This window comes from Plectropomus leopardus, chromosome 4 (assembly GCF_026936395.1).
Source record: "Plectropomus leopardus strain MGB_pleo_1.0 chromosome 4, ASM2693639v1, whole genome shotgun sequence".
NCBI classification, from domain to species: Eukaryota; Metazoa; Chordata; class Actinopteri; order Perciformes; family Serranidae; genus Plectropomus; species Plectropomus leopardus.
In genome coordinates this window covers 2,397,997-2,417,187 of record NC_142179.1, presented here as the reverse complement: position 1 = coordinate 2,417,187, position 19,191 = coordinate 2,397,997, and the positions used below count along the sequence as shown (strand labels likewise).

At 39.7% G+C, this 19,191-nt stretch overlaps 1 protein-coding gene across 1 annotated transcript; it reads left to right on the top strand.

The window, feature by feature from the left end:
* Positions 1–2,941: 2,941 nt before the first annotated feature.
* Positions 2,942–15,705, top strand: fam163b (family with sequence similarity 163 member B). The gene is made up of 3 exons (XM_042487532.2): positions 2,942–3,506; positions 9,955–10,070; positions 10,798–15,705. Exons 2-3 carry the CDS (start codon positions 9,978–9,980, stop codon positions 11,239–11,241), a joined length of 537 nt encoding a protein of 178 aa, XP_042343466.1. The 5' UTR covers positions 2,942–3,506; positions 9,955–9,977; the 3' UTR covers positions 11,242–15,705.
* Positions 15,706–19,191: the final 3,486 nt, after the last annotated feature.

Here is a 19,191-nt window from a genome sequence, read left to right as displayed (position 1 = left end):
CCGAGACCCTGTTTGTCTTATTGAGCGATGTCAGTGGACGGGCAGTGAGAGGAGGAGGAGGAGGAGGAGGAGGAGGAGTGAAGAGGAGAACAAAGAGCTGCTGATTATCAGTTACCATTTGAAGGATGTGTGTGTGAACCAGGAAGAGCGCACAGCTTTGACGACAGTTTTAACAGCCAAACAGAGAAATAACCGCTTCTGAGTGTGTCCTGTGATGTGCTGAACCACACACACACACACACACACATATATATATATATATATATATATATATATATATATATATATATATATATATATATATATATATATATATATATATATATATATATATATATATTTTTTTTTTTTTTTTTTTTTTTCAGAGTGACAACCCCTGCAAACTGAGTTGTTTCTATCAGGATTGATCAGACCGTTGTTTTGCTGATGAAACCCAACATGTGTAACACGCTTTAATATCACACACACTCCACTGCTCTGTGCACAAAAAGCACTTCAAGCTTCTTTTTTTGCACAAAAAAACACATCAAATATTATACATTAATATATACATTAATGTGATTATGTTTAACTTACATCAGTACTAATAATTACTATCAAATACTCATTAATTTACAGAATGTTGACCCTTTAAATTCCTGTTTTTTGTAATGATGCCACTATATTTTCAGATTTTTTTTTTTATCTTTTTAAGATTTTCAATACTACTACATGAAAAAAATGTTTTAAAATGATCACAGATTGGGATATGTCAGGGGTTAAATCTGTTTTTTCTGCATTGATTTTGATTTGTTTTTTAACTCTTCATCGTGTGTTAAGTCTTTCTCCCTGAGAGGTTAAAAAAAGCTGCAACTTTCTAAAAAAAACAATGTTTCTGTTGTTCTGTTTAAAACACAGACTGACTTCTAAGACTCACTGCACAGTGACACTGACTCTTATTTTCTGTCTTTAACTGAAAAAGCCCTTTAAAAGTCACACTGTCCCATCGTGTCAGTGAAGTTCTGCAGGTTTGACCCGAAAATCTGTTTTGTGCGGCTTCCTGTGGGAGGGCCCGACACTGAAGAGATGAAGCACAGCAGGAGAGAAGAGAAGTAACCTCTAACGTCTCCGCTCATTAATATTACACGCTCTTGTCTGTACAATACAGTGGAATCTCAGCCTGCTTTCACCTCTAAATTATTCACTGGATAAAATCTTTTCTTTCTCGGCCTCAAACTCGTCTTTTCTCGGTGCTGCTCGAAGTGGAGCGACGGAGGAGGCGGACCAACACGACAGTGAAGCAGCAATCAAGCAGACTTTATTTGTATAGAAGTTTTCATACAAACACAAAGTGCTTCATACGATGAAACCAGAACTGTTTTCTTTACCATAACCGAGTGTTTTTGTGCCTAAACGTAACCACACATTAACCCTTTCAAACCTGAGCAAACTGGCCTGATTTCTTTCAAAAACATTGGAAGACAGCAATGAGCAACTAAACAAGAAATGGTCCAAAAACAAAAGAAAACTAAAAAAAACTAAAAAAAAAAGAACATGTGAGCTCTAATTTTCTGTAACATATTTTTTCATGTATAATTAATAAATGTAAATGAATAAATTAACCAAAGCATTGTCAAAAATGTAAAATCTAAAAGTGTAACACGTCTGTGGTTTGCAGAAATGTACAGCGCCAAGATTTATTTGATTTATTATTATTTTAGTTAGTTAGTTATATTGTTTACAGGTTGTTGAAAAACCAGAGACTCGCTTTCACTTTCTTTGGCAAATAACTGATTTAATTTGGTTTCAGTGAAGTTGTAATGTTACACGTTTGTTTTTAAATCAAAGCTTTATGTGCATTTAACTAATAATACCAGAGGACCTTCAGGGGTTCAGAAATCAGCTCCACGTCTGAGTTTCCAGTTTCCATCTCATCAAATCCTGCTGCTCGGTCAGTGATTTCGGCGTCAGAAACTGACGCCAAAAGTAACTGCTGGCAGTATGATACGCCGCTGGACAAACGTCAACACGTCCTCATCCCAACTCGTCACATGGTGCCGCTCTGTCAGTGACCTTCAGCGTCTCCTTCTGACCTGTGAGGTATCCTTGTGTGTCAGCTGTTTACGCTTGTTTCTTTGATTTTAGGACATTTTTAGGATTTTAGGACATTAGGGTCTTAGCTAGGAACTCTGTCAGGTAAGGGATCCTCTACAGGCACTTTTTTAAATAACAAGCTCTATTTTGATACATTTTTATGGATTTTTTACAGATGTTTGTAGAATTTGGGTTTTTTTATGATTTCAGCAGTTTTCAAAGATTTTAGGATATTTCTCAGATTTTAGGAATTTTCAAGAATTTCAGTTTTAAGTTTTAAGGATTTGGGATATTTTTCATATTATAGGATGTTTCCGCGATTTTAGGACATTTCTAAGATAATGGGACATTTCGTGGATTTTAGGACATTTCCCGGATGGATTTTAGGACCTTTTACATTTTAGGTACCCTTGTGCGTCAGCTGTTTTCACTTGTTTCTCGGATTTTAGGACATTTTTCGGATTTTAGGACATTAGGGGCTTAGCTAGGACCTCTGTCAGGGGTGTTGGATCCTCTACAGGCACTTTTTCGATAAACAAGCTCTATTTTGATGCTGTTTTAAGCACTCTGGCACCTTATGTATATTAAAAGTACAAAAACAATTCCGAGTGTGACTCGCTTTATTTTTATTCTGAATTACAAAATAACTCTGAAACCACCAGGAACCCTATTGGCGTCGGAAATTGAGTATCACTGCAATAAAGGGTCAAATAAAGAGGATTTGCAGGGACCAGCGATGCATCCTTCAGGTATTTATGCAGCGCGCGCTGCGATGACGCACGGTCACATCCAGTCAGGTCAGCATTGGAAATTAATGCGCTGCAACACAGACAGGATGAGACCGGATCCGGTGAGCAGAACATACATCCCCCAATTAATTAGAAGCGGACCGGAGCTTTTCTCTCTCCTCCTGCGCGCCTTTGGATCAGCTGTTTGCTTTCTGTTGGGACTAAAGCCAAAAAAGGAAACCTTAGGACCCGGAGGGGAAATATTTCAAAATTTGGGGATTTTATTGAATTAGGCAGCTTTTTGAAAAACTACAATCTGCTCTGAAGCAAACAAAAGCAAACTAATCGCAAATTAAAAGAAGAAACGAAGGAAATATTTCCTCATTCAATAAAAGTTTGCTTTTTTCGCCGCGTTTCTGACGTCTCCAGCTGTGGAGCGAAGCGCAGGTTGTGAATTTTCAGAAGAGATGTGAAGACACATTTCTCTCTTTGACGCACCGGGACAAACCTTTGCTCCTCATTCACAGGTCAGATGTGTGTGTGGACTTAAAACGCTGCTGTAAGCTCACACTTAGAGGTTTGGTTACACCTCCTCCAGCTGAAACCCGACCCTCCTACCCATCACCTCTGCCCGCAAACCGGGACGCCCGGAGCTGGAGGTGCCGCAGGGGACGACATGCGACGATCCACATACTGATGTGATGGGTAAGATCATCACCTGGTTGTATGTGAGTGCCTGTGGTTATTGCAAAAGTGGATATAAACTGTGCAAAGTACCAGAAATCAGTCGTTCGGAAGCTTGTGCCATGAAAAAACCCTAAAAACCGTGCTGGAAAGCTTTGCGTAAAATGCGCGTAAAGTCTAAATAAAGGAAATTTTGTACCACTGCTGAGGTTTTTAAAAGCTAATTTCGACAAATCACGAAGTAATATTTACTTTAGTTGACTGTCTGTTGTGGTTTCCCTAATTTGTGGGTGGGTATTTTTGACAGCAGCAGCAACAGCCTTTACGCACGCAAATCACGAATTTCAGGATAGAAACGCACAATTGAAGCTAGTGTAGCAGTTCCAGTCTTGCATTTCAGTGTGTGTGTGTGTGTGTGTGTGTGTGTGTGTTGTGCTGGTGTATGAGTCCACACCCTTGAAAGCTGAGTGAAAGAGGCTGCTGAGACTTACTGAACTGAAAGTGTGCATGTTTAAATGAACTTTATCCAACGTGCCTGATCAGTTTTTAACGGTCAGAAATGCGCGTAATTTTGCGTGAAAGTCGGACCATAAGCTACATAATAGGCTTTTATGTCCACATTCACTCCCTACAGCTGTCATGTGACTTATTAATGTGTTAAATGAATTAAATCACGTCTTTGATTAAATGCTTGGAGGTGTCCCTGTATGAATGAGTATAACTGACCGTCCTTCATGCATCTGTGTACTCACCACAGGAATGTCTCCAGGATTTTAGAAAAACTGAGATTATGAGTCCACCAAGTCTTTCAAAGTCTCGCCCAGTCTTTGGAAAATGTTGGCCCAAAACAAAATAAAAGATTATAAGTTTAACCCTTCGAAACCTGGATCAGGGACAAGAAGTGCCCTGCAAATTGATTTACAATTGCAAATAATAATTAGTTGTTGTTCAAATTAAGGACCTTTTTCCTTTTTTTCCTTTTTTCTTTCCTTTTTTGTGCTATTTGCGCTGATTGTCGTGTAATTTACTTTTACTTTACAAATTTCTTGCAGTTTTTAGGGTCATTTCTGCGATGTTTTTAAAGTCAGGTTGCTCAGGTTTCAAAGCATCCATTCACTCACTTAAATGTTCGTATAGATTTTCTGTCTTTCTCGGTATGAAGGTATAAAGTCTCCTCCTGTTGGCCATAAAAAGAAAAAACTGATTGCTTTCATTTATTTATTGGCCTATGAGCAGTCATATTAAATATATTTTAATATGATTACTTTTATAGTTTCTTAATGGTAGCTCTGGCCCTGACTCAATATACAATTTATAGTCACCTCATCTATTATATAATACTCCTGTGAGGACGTGTGATATACAGCCACATATTTTGGATAAAAGGCGTCTGAGCTGCGAGTTTAAAAGGGTCAAACAATCATCAAGCTAAAAAACAAACGTCATAAGAAATACTCAAACAAACAACATGTTTGTGGGTTTCTGACTGTCAGCTGCGAGCCCATTGGTTCCTACTGAAGATCTTTAAAAACATTTCACAAATATACATTTTCACTTTTTTAAGGGTCGGTGACAGCTGCTCACTTTATGGAACAAACAAAAGGAAACATGGATTTTTTAAATTTCATTTTTTAAAATTATTTATTTTGTAATTTAATAACAATAATAATACATTGGATTTATATAGCACCTTTCAAGGACTCAAGGTTGCTTTCCAAAAGAAAAAAAAAAAGGTGTGGGCGGGGACGGGGGCGAGGAATCGCAGTGGATGAATCCATATTTGAGTCTTTGGGACAGCAGGACAGACAAACACGCAGCCGGAGCTGCAGTCATCGTTATATAATCTGCGTCAGTGATGAGGGAAAAATAAAAACGACCTCCAGAGGGCGACCGCAGATGCTGATACAGTGTTCGTAACGCGTTGTTGTTGTTGTTGTTGTTGTTGTTATTGATGATGATGATGATGATGCACAGTTTCTGTCTTTGTGAGCGAGTTGTTTAGGCCGAAGGTCTGATGTGAAAATTTAAACCTTTTTGATTAAAAATGTTTAAACTTGCTGCTGAGGCTCAACTCTAGAAAGTTTTTAGAATAATTGAAATAAGATTAAATGTCCAATGTAAGAATGGATGGATGGATGGACAAAAAGATGGATGAATCGTAAATGGATGTTGACGGATGGTTGGATGGATTGATAGACAGACAGAAAGATGGACAGATTGATGGATGGATGGGCAGATGGGCACATAGATGGATGAATCGGTTGATGGATGGATGGATAGTTGGATAATTGGATGGAAAGATTGACATAGATGGATTAATGGTTTAATGGATGGATGATAGATAGATGGATGGATAGACAGATGGATGATGGATGGATGGATGAATGGATGGATGGACAGATGGATGGTGTAATGGATGGATGAATATTTGATAGACAGATGGATGGATGGATGGATGGATGGATGGATGACAGCTGGACGGTGTAATGGATGGATGAATCGGTTGATAGATGGATGGATGGATGGATGGATGGATGGATGGATGGATGGATGTTTGATAGACAGATGGATGGACAGATGGATGGATGGATGGATGGACAGATGGATGGTTTAATGGATGGATGAATATTTGATGGACAGATGGATGGATGGATGGATGGATGTTTGATGGACACATAGATGGATGAATCGGTTGATGGATGGATGGATAGTTGGATAATTGGATGGAAAGATTGACATAGATGGATTAATGGTTTAATGGAAGGATGGATGGACGATAGATGGACGGATGGATAGACAGATGGATGGATGGATGGATGGATGGATGGATGGATGTTTGATGGACAGACAGATGGATGGATGGATGGATGGATGGATGGATGGATGGATGTTTGATAGAAAGACAGATGGATGAATCGAATGATGGATGGATGGACAGACGGAGAGCTGGATGGAAAGACGGACATGGATGGACGATTGGACAGACAGACGGACGCTGACCTTTGATTGTGTGTCTGCTTGTTGGTGTGTGTGTGTGTGTGTGTGTGTGTGTGTGTGTGTAAATGGCTCTTTGGCCCTCGGGGATGCTGATGTCCGGCGCTCTGTTGCTATGGAAACCCGAGCGAGCTGATCCCCGGGGTGCTGATGAGCTCGGCAGCTCCCAGCTTTGTTTGTTCACGTGTCTGAAATTTAAAAGACGGCGGCTTCGCTGCTGCGTGAAAGTTTTCCCATCAGTCACTTTGAGTTCAGGCAGATTATTGTCTCTGAATATGACCTGATGTGTGAGTGTGGAGACATTTAGAGAGTCCAAACGTCTTTTCTTTGACTTCAGAGGCAGTTTCATGGAGTTACGAGTAAAATAACTAACGTGCTGCTACAGGAGACGAAGACAAAGTGACCGTGAGGGACGGACACAGGCAGCTTTTATAGACGAGGTAAGAGGACTCAGGTGTGACAATCAGACTCAGGTGAAACTCATCAGCTGATCACACAGAAACATGGAGAACTGAAATGACTTGAGACAGAGATCAACAAATTTAACCCTTTAGGGCTTTAACCCTTTTAAACCTAAACAAAAACACGAGAAAAAGGCATCATGAAACTTCAGAAAAGATTACCTCAAAATCAGCAAAAACAACTGTGTAAAAGTACATGAAAAGTACAGAGTACATCAGTGTTCATTGACATGACACAGTCAATTTAAAACAATGAAACAGGCACCAAAATTACCCAAAAAACAAAGAAAGTCAATAAAAAACATGGAAATTACTTAAAAACCTCTTAAAAATAATAAATACTTTTAAATACCTAATTATTATAATCATATAGGTTGTGCTTTTTTTGGACATTTTCCTGATCTTTTTTGAAAAAATAATTTTCCAAATCTACTAATTTTCTGCAATCTCTAAAACATTTTTTTCACAATGTTTTCAAAAGAAAGCAAAATAATTTGCTCAAAGTCTGAAGGGTTTAAAGGAGAAGACGATGAAGATGAAGATGAAGATGAAGATGAAGATGAAGATGAAGATGAAGAAGATGATTTTCGGTATCTGCCTGCCGGTGTTTGACTTCTACTCTTTGCACATTTTCAAATCTTAAACTCTTCATTTCTTGTATAAAACATGAGTGAAAGCTGATTATGAGAAGCTGATGATTTAAATTCATAAAGTAACATCAGGCTGAGTGAGATGTGAGGAGGGTTAGGGTTTGGATTAATGCGGACGCTCAGAGGGAGAAGTGGAAACATTTCCATCCGTTGTTGCATTAAAGGCGTTTAGTGTTTGTCTTTTGCTAATAATGCACACTGCACTCTGATGTGATTAACTGAATAAAACATGAATACATTTTTAAATCTGCTTTTAATGTTTGATGTATGCACATTTCATGCTTGTTTGTCTTGCTTTTATTCATTTTGTTTTATTTTTTATGTTTTACTGACTTTGATTTTGCTTCGTTATGCATCTTTGAATATTGTGAAAAGCGCCCTTTAAATAAAATGTATTATTATTATTATTATAAGATGTAAAATGCCTCTCTGTCTCACTTTTGCTCGCCTGCTGATATAATTTCAACGAGACTCTGAACAAACGCCTCCTCAGTCACACAAAGTTTCTCTTTGCCTTTTTTCCTAAATTATTTTTCTTCATCACAGGCGTGTTTTCATTAACCCTCAAATTGCGCAAAATGAATCTTATATTTTGTATTCGGCTCATTGTGAATACAAAATACGCCTAATGGAAACACGTCAATTTCGAAAAAAAAACCTTGCAAATTGTTTTTTACACTCACACAAGGTGGTATTTCAGGCAATTAAAAACAGCCATATTTCGAAAAACTGCAATGGAAATACTTTTTTTTTCCTCTTTTAAAGCTCATACGATGTTTAACAGCGGGTGGCGGTACTGCGACTTTATGGATACCAACTGCTATTAAACCCAAAGAAGAAGAAAAAGTACAACAAAGTCACATGACGTTCTACAAAACAAGACTTCAAGACCGAGATCTTCTTAATTCTGATACGAGACTAAAGAAATTATGGCGATATTAGTTTGGCTTTATTGAGTGGCTGTAATATAAATAAAACTGCCAATGTTTTGGACATCCATCGCCATGGTTACTGGGATGTTATCGCGAGAGGAGAAGTCGCAGAACATCAGTCGATGGAAACGAAGTCATCTCGCAACTGTGTTTTATCGACATTTTCAAAATATATTAAGATATTCGCAGATCTGTAATGGAAACACGGCCAGCGACTCATATTTGTCTTTTTGTTCTCTCTTAAAATAAAATGTCAAGTCACCACAAGCAAATATTAGAGTTCTACATTTCCGAAAACCCCAAATATGTTACATTTTCAAACATATCAAAGGATGCAGACCACTGAGACCAAAATAACAAACCAGTTGTTATTTTGGGACTCATGTTTCCAGCAGCGTTGTAGGCATCGAACCGTTTTTTCCAGGAGTGACCGTGCTCCACCAAAGCGTGTATTTTTAGACCAAAATATGTAGTTTTAACATATCTACGGCAATTTGTCATTCAAAAGCCGTCAAATATCACCACTTTGTGAATGATTCCACCGTCAGACACCACAGCTCGTCAAAACTCGTCAAATTCGCCCGCTCTGTCAGCGCTTTTGGTGAATGAGCACGACACCAAAGAGCCACCTTCAGCGTCCGACCAGATATTTCCGCGTCTCTGCTTTCGTCAAAGTTTCCAGTTTGTTTTCTTGTCACTTTTACCGATTTCTTGCAGTTTGTTTATTGACTTTTTCCTCGTAAAAACGATAACGATATTTTTAACCTATTTTCTCAGGTTTTTAAGGTTCAAATACGTGTTAAATATTGCAGCACAAAAAAATACTGATGCCGATCTAGATTTTAAAGTGATTAACTGATTTCCTTTATGGCAATAATTTAGGAGATGGCCTTTTACTGAAGACCGTCTTTTTGTGGTAGTTTAAGTTCTTAAAAGTTAACAGCAGGCTTTTTTGGGTCACTGTTTTTTTTGTTTTTGCCCGAGCTGATAAAACCACATGATTATCATGTTTTTGTGTGTCCATGACGTGCAGGAAGACAAACGACAGCGCAGCTCTGCAGGGTGGAGAGCGTCTCGGTGTTGGCGGGAGGTTTGCGCTCTGCTGACTGCCTCATTGTGTAATTGTCAGGTTGCTTTGGGAGCGCTCGGCTGAATGCCTTCAACTAAAAAATGCAAAATGTTTTAATGGGATGCAGTTGGCCCATGAAATGCTAACAATGAACTAGAGGCTTCTTCAGATTTTCATCTCACTGAATAAATGCCCGGGAACCTTGAGGCCTTTTTTTGAAGTTTTTCTCACCTTAAATAAAAACCAGACTGCCAGACTTCTCAGAGTCAAAACTCGTCCAAATCTGAACACAAAGACGTGATACTAATAATTCTGTGCCTCTCTTATTTCGCACTCTCCTTTGTTCTCCTTCTCGTCCGGCAGGCTGTTGATGGAGAGGATTTCGAATGTCAGCCGGGACAGTGGTCATCGCAGGAGGAATTCTGGCTACAGTCATCTTACTGACCATCGTCGCTGTTCTGTGTTTATGTAGGTTGCAGGTACGACTGTTTTCTCTTCACTTCACATCTGATGTTTAACACACAAGCGAACACGGGAAGCGAACTCTGGACTCACGCAGGAAAGCTAGTTGTTTATGGGACCCAAACACTCCCGTCTGCTCTGTAAGTGCACTTGTGCTCCTTATATTTCGTTGTTACCGGTGACGTCCAGCTGAGTTCTCATGTGCAAGTTTTATGTGGACGTGCTCGATGCCTTCCAGCCGTCTACCAACGGATAGAAACAACGCCACAGTGGCTTTTGGCATCTAGATCTTGCAGCAAAATTTCTGCAGAATTGGCGGTACACCAGCAGTCGTGCGGACAGCACCTGTCGCATCGGTTTGATGTGCCACAGGTCGGCGTCAGTTGGAAATGCTGCCGATAATAATGTAATCTAAGGAGCTGAAGAGTCCCTGTAGGGCGGGCGTAAGGGGTGGTGGATGGGTCCAACAAACCCTGGACTTTCACCCAGAAGCCGGCTGTACATAATCAACTCTCGCTGTCCACTTGCACATCATGTGGACACAAAAGGTGGCGTTTAGCGTCGAGATCCTACATCAGGATCAATGCAAAAGCAGCAAATTTTCCGACTTCGGAATGAGAGCAGCAGAATTATGGGGTCAGTTTAATCAGTAACATGGCCTCGTTTTGTTCTTCTGCATGTTTGTCAGTAAAAGACGTCTTGACGTCTGACCTAAAGCTCTGTTTTTGTTTTTGACCCCTCTAGTATTACTGCTGTAAGAGGGAGGAGTCTGAGAAGGGGGAAGAGGAGGAACCAGAGCTCGCCACTATGTCGCCTTCCCGCCCTCTGGCTCTGTCCGCTCCCCCTACGCCTCCGACGCCGGAGCACTACGGCGACGAACCGGAGAACTACCCCCCGACCTTCCTCACGGAGGCCAACGGACCCGCCAGCTACTCCCCCACGCCGCCGCCACGCAGGTGCCAGCGCTCACACGCCTTCTGCCCGTCCTGCGCCCGCTGTTCACTGCCTTTCTACCTGCAGCACCCGGAAAGGCTGTGTAACGGCGGGCGCAGGATCAGCTACAGGACTGTGCAGCAGTCGGACCTGGAGCTGCCCATGGACCTGGCCAGCTTCTACCAGAAGCTCAACCTCATCCGCTCCGTCACCATGAGGGAGGTTTACACCCACAGCGTCAGCACCGACGTCTAGGAGCGGGCAGGGAGGAGGCGGCGCCGCCCTGCTGGCCCGGAGTAGAGGTTTCTTCATTTCTAAAAACTGCACTGACTCGTCTGCAAACACAAAGTTATCATACGCGTGCTGTGCTGTGGGTGCTGCACTGATACAACGCCGAGGGCTTTCAGGTGATGTAACACGCCGCCTGGCAGCCGTTTTGGAGGTCGGCGGCTCCGGAGCAACGGCCAACAGCTGAATGCATTTGTGAACAGAAACATTTGTTTCTGGCAGATTTGAACAGACTCAGTTTTCTGTCACTTAAAGGTGGAGTCAGCGATTTTGGAGGATTGTTGATAATGTGCTGTGGAGTTAAGTTTTAATGTTCCTCGCACTCCCTCTGCCTTTCTCCTCACTTTCACAGTCACCTGCGCGACTGTGAGGGAGAAATCACTGTGCCATTTGTTGCAGCAAATTAAATTACTCAACACGCAACACAAATGCCGAAGATCCAACACGTTTTCGTCCCGACTCATCACGCAGTGCTGCTCTGTCAGTGACCCTCTGTGTCTACATGTGGCGTTTTAGGTATCCTTCTGTGTCAGCTGTTTACGCTCCAGGATGCCGTTACCGTGATGTCAACTCGTGCACACGGTGGGAAGAGGCATCACGGTCCTTATCAAGTTTCAAGTTTATGATTTCCATCCATCCAGTGTGAACACATACAGTGACGCAAAATAACACGTTCCTCTGGGCAACCGTTAAAAACAAAGAAGAGAAACAGATTATGAAGTGCAGTACTTTGCCTGATAAAAACTACTAAAAAGAGTAAAAATATCAACGTTTGTGCACTTAAAAGAGTTGAGCAGTCGTATGGTCTGTGCGAGGAAGCTGTTGAAGTTTCTGGTTTTGTTAGATTTTTGGTATCTTCTGCAGACGGCAGGAGATTGAACAGGCCGAGGGCTCTCCCTGCAGTGCAGGGGGACTCGGACCCCGATGACACAACAGCTCACGGCGACCAATGATGTGTCATAATGGTCAGGTTTCGGCAAATGCAGCAGAAGGTAAGGTGCCGAAAATAAAAACCAACACACATCCACACAGGAGGCGAACTGCAGGCTCCCGCCCTATAAATGCACTCGCGCTTCTTATATTACCTTGTTACCGGTGGCGTCCTTCAGTATTTCACGCGTATGCGTCCAGTTCCACGCGGGCGTGTTTTCGTGTTGCGCGTGGACACACCTGGTGCCGTCCAGCCATCCCCTGGCGTATAATAACAACGCCACCAGTTCCGTCTGAGCGCGTTATCGTCTGACGCCTCGTTCCGGTTGGACGTGGAAGGTTGTTTTCGCCGTCACACTCGTACACTGAAAGACTGACAGTCTGGATCTATTTGACGAGTTGAGAACAGGATGGAAGATCTGCTGAGGGACCGGCTGCACAGCTAACAAGACCAGACAAATCTCTAGTCCTTGATGTCCGCCTCACGTAAACAGGAGTGTCAACCAACACACACCCTGGTCTCCCCGAGACATCAGCTCAGAAAAAACAAATCTCATACTGAAAGGTGAAAATATGATGGTACAATAGTGACACTCTGCGTGTTTGACCGTACATTTTGCCGGTCGCTATAAGCCCAGTTAGCCGGTTTAAAGTATTTTACTCATCTTTTAAAGTTAGCGAGAAGGCAGCGGTACGGATCATGTAGGACAACCTAAGGAGTGATTCGAGGCCGATCAGGGCGAGTTTTCTCTCGTATCTTTCCCCAGAATCACCAGAAAGGGCTTCAAAACAACCAAACGCCACGTTGGCCTCAATATTCTTCAACCAAAGGCCACGAATTTAACCAGAAAGGTTTGAAATCCGAAACTTGAGTAAGATTTTGCAGTGACCAGAGATTACATCTCCCTCTGTGGGAAATCTGCTTTGACTCGACGGTGAAATGATTCGAATTTGGTGATCAAACATCAGTGTAACCTCGAGTCCTTGTTATTCTCATGCACGCAGTATCTAAAGAATATCTTCAAATTTGGCACAAACGTCCACCTGGACTCAAGAAAGAACTGATAAGAATTTTGTGGTCAAAGGTCAAGGTCACTGTGACCTTTAATGTGGCATTCTTGTAAATGCAGTATCACCAGAACACCTCGAGGGATTTTCTTCAAATTTGGCGCAAACGTCCACTTGGATTCAAGAATGAACTGATTAGAATTTGATGGCCAGAGGTCACGGTGACCTCACAAATATGTTTTTTGGCCATAACTCAAGACCTCACACACTCGTAATGACAATATTTCTTTCAAATGTCTGACAGGACAAAATGGTGAAATGCTGACCCGTTATATCCAAAAGCTCAAAGGTCAACTTCACTGTGACATCATAATGAAAAAAAATATTTCTGACCGTTACTTAACATCATATTTTCGGTACCAGGAGGGGAAATAAATACTGAACTGGTGACTCCAATTTTTGAAAATGTGCTGATTGTGGCGACCACGAGGTGGTAATTCGCCAGCTTACACATATTCTTACTCTGTGACAACTTCCTAATTATGTGGGCTTATTTTTTTAATTTAGATGCTTTTTTAAAAGAAAGGTTATTTAATGATTCTTAGTATTTGGAATCGAAACTTTAAAACTCAATATCTCAAAACCGCTCAGATGTAATTCTATTGTTGTGAAGTCTTGTTCGGCGTTTGCGCCCGGCAGTTTCATCGGACTGAACAGGTGCCATCTTGGCGTTCGGTACCTGGTTATTATTTATCTACGGCCTTTTCCCTGTCATATGCATTAGCTCCAAAACCCTGTTGCTGATGTTGTCCTTCGTGTGTTTTCTCCATAAGGTCAGGGCTGTTTATGAACACAGAGCAGAATCGCTGACTGCACCTTTAAAACGGATCATTTTGTGACCGATATGTCTGTTTTTGTTGTTTAGAAAATTAGCTTGTTTGTGAATTAGCTTGTTAGTAGCAAACCGATGTACGTGTATCAAAATATGTCAAGACAAATTACAGTTTGTGAGTAAACTGAACACAGGTTCGTTTGTTTGGACGCACCACATAAGAGACGGAGGTGGAGGTAAAAATCCTGAATAAAGTCCAGCGCAAACAGGAAGTTTCTGGCGTCAGGTTAACGGCGAGTCGGCTAGTTGTCTCACAGTTTGTTCGGACTGTGCTTCGAAAGCAGAGAAACTCAACATACGGCCCGCGGGACAAATCTTGCCCCTGATAATAATTCGCAATAAAAATGATGAGGTGTCACAGTACATTAAAAAACATCAAAATAGAGCTTATTTATCTGAAAAAGTACCAGTGGAGGATCCCCCACACCCCCGACAGAGGACACAGAGAAGACCCTAAAATCCCTGAAACACCCGAAAGTCTGAGAAGTTTCCAATAATCACGGAAACGTCCAATAATCTAAGAAATATCCTAAAATCCTACCAATGTCCAAAAATCCAAGAAATGTCAGATTTCAACCATTTTCTTCCTAAATTCAGCTTCTGAGACGTCCTCCTCTCGTCTCAGCCAGATCCTAAATCAAGATAAAAAAATGCCTTTTTTTCTTTTTCTGCAGTAATTTTGATTATGATCCGAAAATAAATAAATAGATTCACAATAATAACTGCAGCCCAACATGCTTTACTAGAAAAAATATTAAATGCACCAAATGCTTCACATAAAGAGACATATTTCATCTGTCAAAATAACTCCTGCCGGTTTATTCTTCTGCTCGTTATTTTTGGGCGTTGAGTCTCAGCTGATTGGTGGAGCTCTCATGTGTGAACTGATAAAACCACCTGACTGATTTATTTATGCTGCGGAAAAAATATACATGTGGATGTTGACACAGACAAAATGTTTTTTTGTGTTTGTTTGTGCTTCAGCAGCTGTACAGTGTTACATGTCACCTTCATTTCTTTCACTGAGGAATTTCTTCACTAAATCACCTCATAAGAGACAAATATTGTCTTGAAATACGTGTTTTCTGTGGCTGACGCTCGCTGCAGCCTGAAGCTGCGGCCTGAAGCTGCAGCTCAGCACGTGAAGCTGCGCAGGTGTTTTCATTTATTCTGTCTGATTACAGCCGGAGAGCAGCTCCGATCAGCCACCGCAAACACCTGGAGCTGCTTTCAAGGGACAACATAACAATACAGGAAGACATTTCAATATTTCTTTTTTTTTTATGTGATTTCAACAATTTCATTTTTGAGCCTGGCAGATGTCCGAGGGGAAAAGATATTTATTTATTTATTTATTTATTCATTATTATTATTTTTACAAATTAATACACAATATAAAAAATTGGGATGATAAACACAGACAATTTTAAGTGGAGTTTGCAAAGTATGTTAGTTTTGTTTCTCACAACATCTGCCGAGCTCTGTACAATATTAATATTTAAATATTTAAATTTTATTGTAGAGAAATTGTTACAATTTCAATCCACTATGGTTTGCATAATGGTTTTCTAGTTGGTTAATATATATATATATATATATATATATATATATATATATATATATATATATATATATATATATATATATATATATATATATTGACCATAAGTACTTCTTTTTGAATGACCAGATGTACTTTTCTTGAGAGAAAGCAAAACTTTCTCAGGAGCTTTTTTTTTTCACCGGCTATTTTCTCCCCCCACAATCTATTTTCTGTTTTTTACCACCATTTGTTTTTTATAATCATTTTTTTTCCCCACAAAGCATTTTTTTACCATTTATTTTTCCCTTACTATCTACTTTTTTACCCACAATGAAAATGTTTCCATTATTTTTTTTCCCACTATCTGATTTTTTTTTCTCTATTTTGTTCTTCCCCATGTCCCTTTAGGGGCTTCATATCAAATAAAGGAGTAAATATATTGAATTTTTTTATTTAATTTTTATTTAATAACAAATAGAGAGTAAAATAATTGAAATCAAATATTCAAATTTTAACATTAGAAACTTAGTTGTTGAGCTTTAAAAACGACTTTAACTAATAAATATACTTTTTTCCTTGTTCATTTAAAACTGAAACACTTAATGTTTAGACAGGAAAGCTTGATGTCAACACTTTAACTGACATCATCCGAAATTGTCAGCACAGCATTGTGTTTTCTGTTGTTTCGGACAGCGGCGAGCAGCTGGTGATCCTGTCAGTTTGTGACTGTTTCAGTGAATTTGCTGAAAGCAAATCACACTTTAAAGGGCTTTTCTGAAGCATTCAATGATCCAGTGACTGTGATTTCTGCTGAAGACGTCCCACTGTCGAGCATTTAGGAACAAAGTGACGGCACATTGTGGTGTTTCTGACGAGTAGATGAGTGTTTGGTATTTTACGAAGTTCGTGAGTAGAGAAAACGGCTCAACGGGAGCCGCACATTCCTTCATTTAAAAAAATGAACATTTAAATGGAATAAAAGTTCCACTGTAACATGAGGACAACCTGCAAGATAAAATATCATGCTGCTAAAAAAGACAGAAAAGGAGTCTGGTTGTTTTTGCTGTTGTGTGTGATTTTGTCCTTTTGTGTGTTTTATGAGTGTGTGTGTGTGTGTGTGTGTGTGTGTGTGTGTGTTTCTGATCGTCTGAAATCATCAGCTGGATTAAAGTGCAGAACCTGCAGGGCCCAAAAACACCTTCATGACGAAAACTGGACGTGTGTTTAGCCAAATATGTTCCTGCTGTTCATGAGTTTGCACATGAACACAATGACAGAAACTTTCCATTAACCCTCAAATTGCACGAATTGAAATTGCAAATATAAAATATGTCTAATGAAATTTTGAAAAACATTAAAAAAAAAAAACCAAACTCCCATTTAACACAAAAAAAGTTTTTACACTTGCATGAGGTGGAATTTCAGGGGATTCAAAAAAGCCATATTTGGCTAAAGTGCAATGGAAACACTTTTTTGGCTTTTTTAGGTCACATGATGCTATGGCTACGTGGTGCAACAAAAAAAAGCTAGGGAAAAACTATACTATAATTCTCATAATTCCATTTAAAATTATTTTACAGAATTATTTTAATTTCAAACACTTTTTTTCTTTGTTTTTTTCTTTTTTTTTTTTTTACATTTTGATCATTTTCAGGTAATTTTCTTGAACTTTATTCCCATTTATTTTTTCTTAAATTGCTTTAAAATATGCAACAGATTTATTATTCCATTTATTTTTTTCTTATATTTTCCTTATATATTTATCTGCTTTGCTTTGTGTGTGTCTCATAATTTTTACATAATTTTCTTAAACTTTTTATGCATCTCTTGCAAATTTGTGCATAATTTCTTCTGAAGCTGCACTCTGCCTTCTTTCCATGTTTTTGAGAGAAATCGAGCAAATTTGTTCAAAGGGTTAATGAAGCCTCAGACATTAATCCCTTCGGGGGGATTTGGGGCCATGAAGCTGCATGTTCTGCACTTTATTTTTAAAGTTATTAAGGGGAAATGACTGCAGAATCACTTTCATGATTATCATTAAGTAAGATCATTAAATTTATTTAGTGATTTATTTTAGAGTGAAGACTGAAACTGTGCATCTGTTTCTGCTCTGCTTCAGTTTGTTTGCTGACCAGCAGGGGGCGTCAGCTGCTCTCAAACCTGCATCTGGTGCCGCTGATCTGTGTGTGAAAGTGACTTCATTTACTGTGATCAAAATAAAACCATGCAAACCTGTTTGGTGTCTGTGCAATGCCTCAAACACTGTCTTCCAAGTTTAATTTAAAAAACAAACAAACAAAAAAACCCTTTTAAACTGAGACTCTCTCTAAATATATGTATTTTTTTTCTCCTGATTGTGCTCAGTTTCAGCTGCTTCTACAAAACTTCTTTCATGCCAGAATTAGAGGACCAGAAAGCTCCTGAGGACTTTTCCTGAGGAATTAATGCAGCAGAAATGTTTTTGCAGCCTCCCGCAGCCTCTGAGCTCTGCAGGCACTGAGGCCTCACAGAGGCAGCTGAGAGCCGCGTCAATCAGATCCAATCAGATCAATTAACCGCAGCTGGACTCCAGTCGAGGCGCAGCAGCTTCTCTGAGCTCAGAAAGCCTCAGTGCTTCTGTGCGTGATTTTGTGTTTGTTTTTAATTAAAAAAATGAAATAAATCAAAATTCTGTTTTCACTTTGTCAGTATAGTGTTAATGTAGACCGATGAGAAAAAAACTCGAAGTGGAAGCGTCTGATTTTCTGAATTTTCTTCATAGGCTTGTTTTGAAATTTTAAGATTATTATTATTATTATTATTATTATTTTCTATGTGGTCTGTAAATTAAAAGAAGCATTTAATCTTGAGAGTTTTTTCTGCTTGAATAAAGATTAAATGAAATATATTTACATGTATATATATGTATTATTTTTGTATGTCTCTACAGTAGAGATGGGGGAGGCATTATGTTTTTGGGTTGTCCATCCCACTCTTGTGATTGAACTTGAATTTCCTCAAATTTGGCACAAACGTTAATCTCGACTCAACAATAAACTGATTAAATTTTGGATGGACATGGGTCAAAGGTCAAGGTCACTGTGACCTCACAAAACATTGTTTGGTGGTAACTTTGGAGTTCATACACTATTTATGACAAAATTTCACAAAAATGTTTGACGGGATAAAATGACAAAGTGATGACACTTAATAACCAAAAAGTTCAAAGTTTAACTTCACTGTGACATCATAATGTTCTTTCTCGCCATTATTAAACGCCGTATGTCAGGAACTGAAGGCGACACATTTGGCCAGATTCTGAATTGGTGACTCTAATTTTACTGATTGTGGAGATCTTGTTTCATGTTTTCACAGACGTGGGTGTAAACTGTGAGAGAAACTCGACTGATTCACAAAGGTGCACAACCACGAGGCGAATAATTCTGGACTGAACAGACGGCATTTTGGGGTCTTGTTTGTGGAGGCAAACAACCGAAAGGCGGTAATTCTAGTTTTGACTAAAACGTTTGTTATGAGAGAGAAAAAAAGATCAAATTCACATAAA

Bases quoted from the DNA above. Each gene is read 5' to 3' on its own strand.
- fam163b (XM_042487532.2), top strand. From the start codon at position 9,978: ATGTCAGCCGGGACAGTGGTCATCGCAGGAGGAATTCTGGCTACAGTC. The intron at 10,071-10,797 runs GTACGACTGTTT...TGACCCCTCTAG, and splicing joins TGTGTTTATGTAGGTTGCAG to TATTACTGCTGTAAGAGGGA.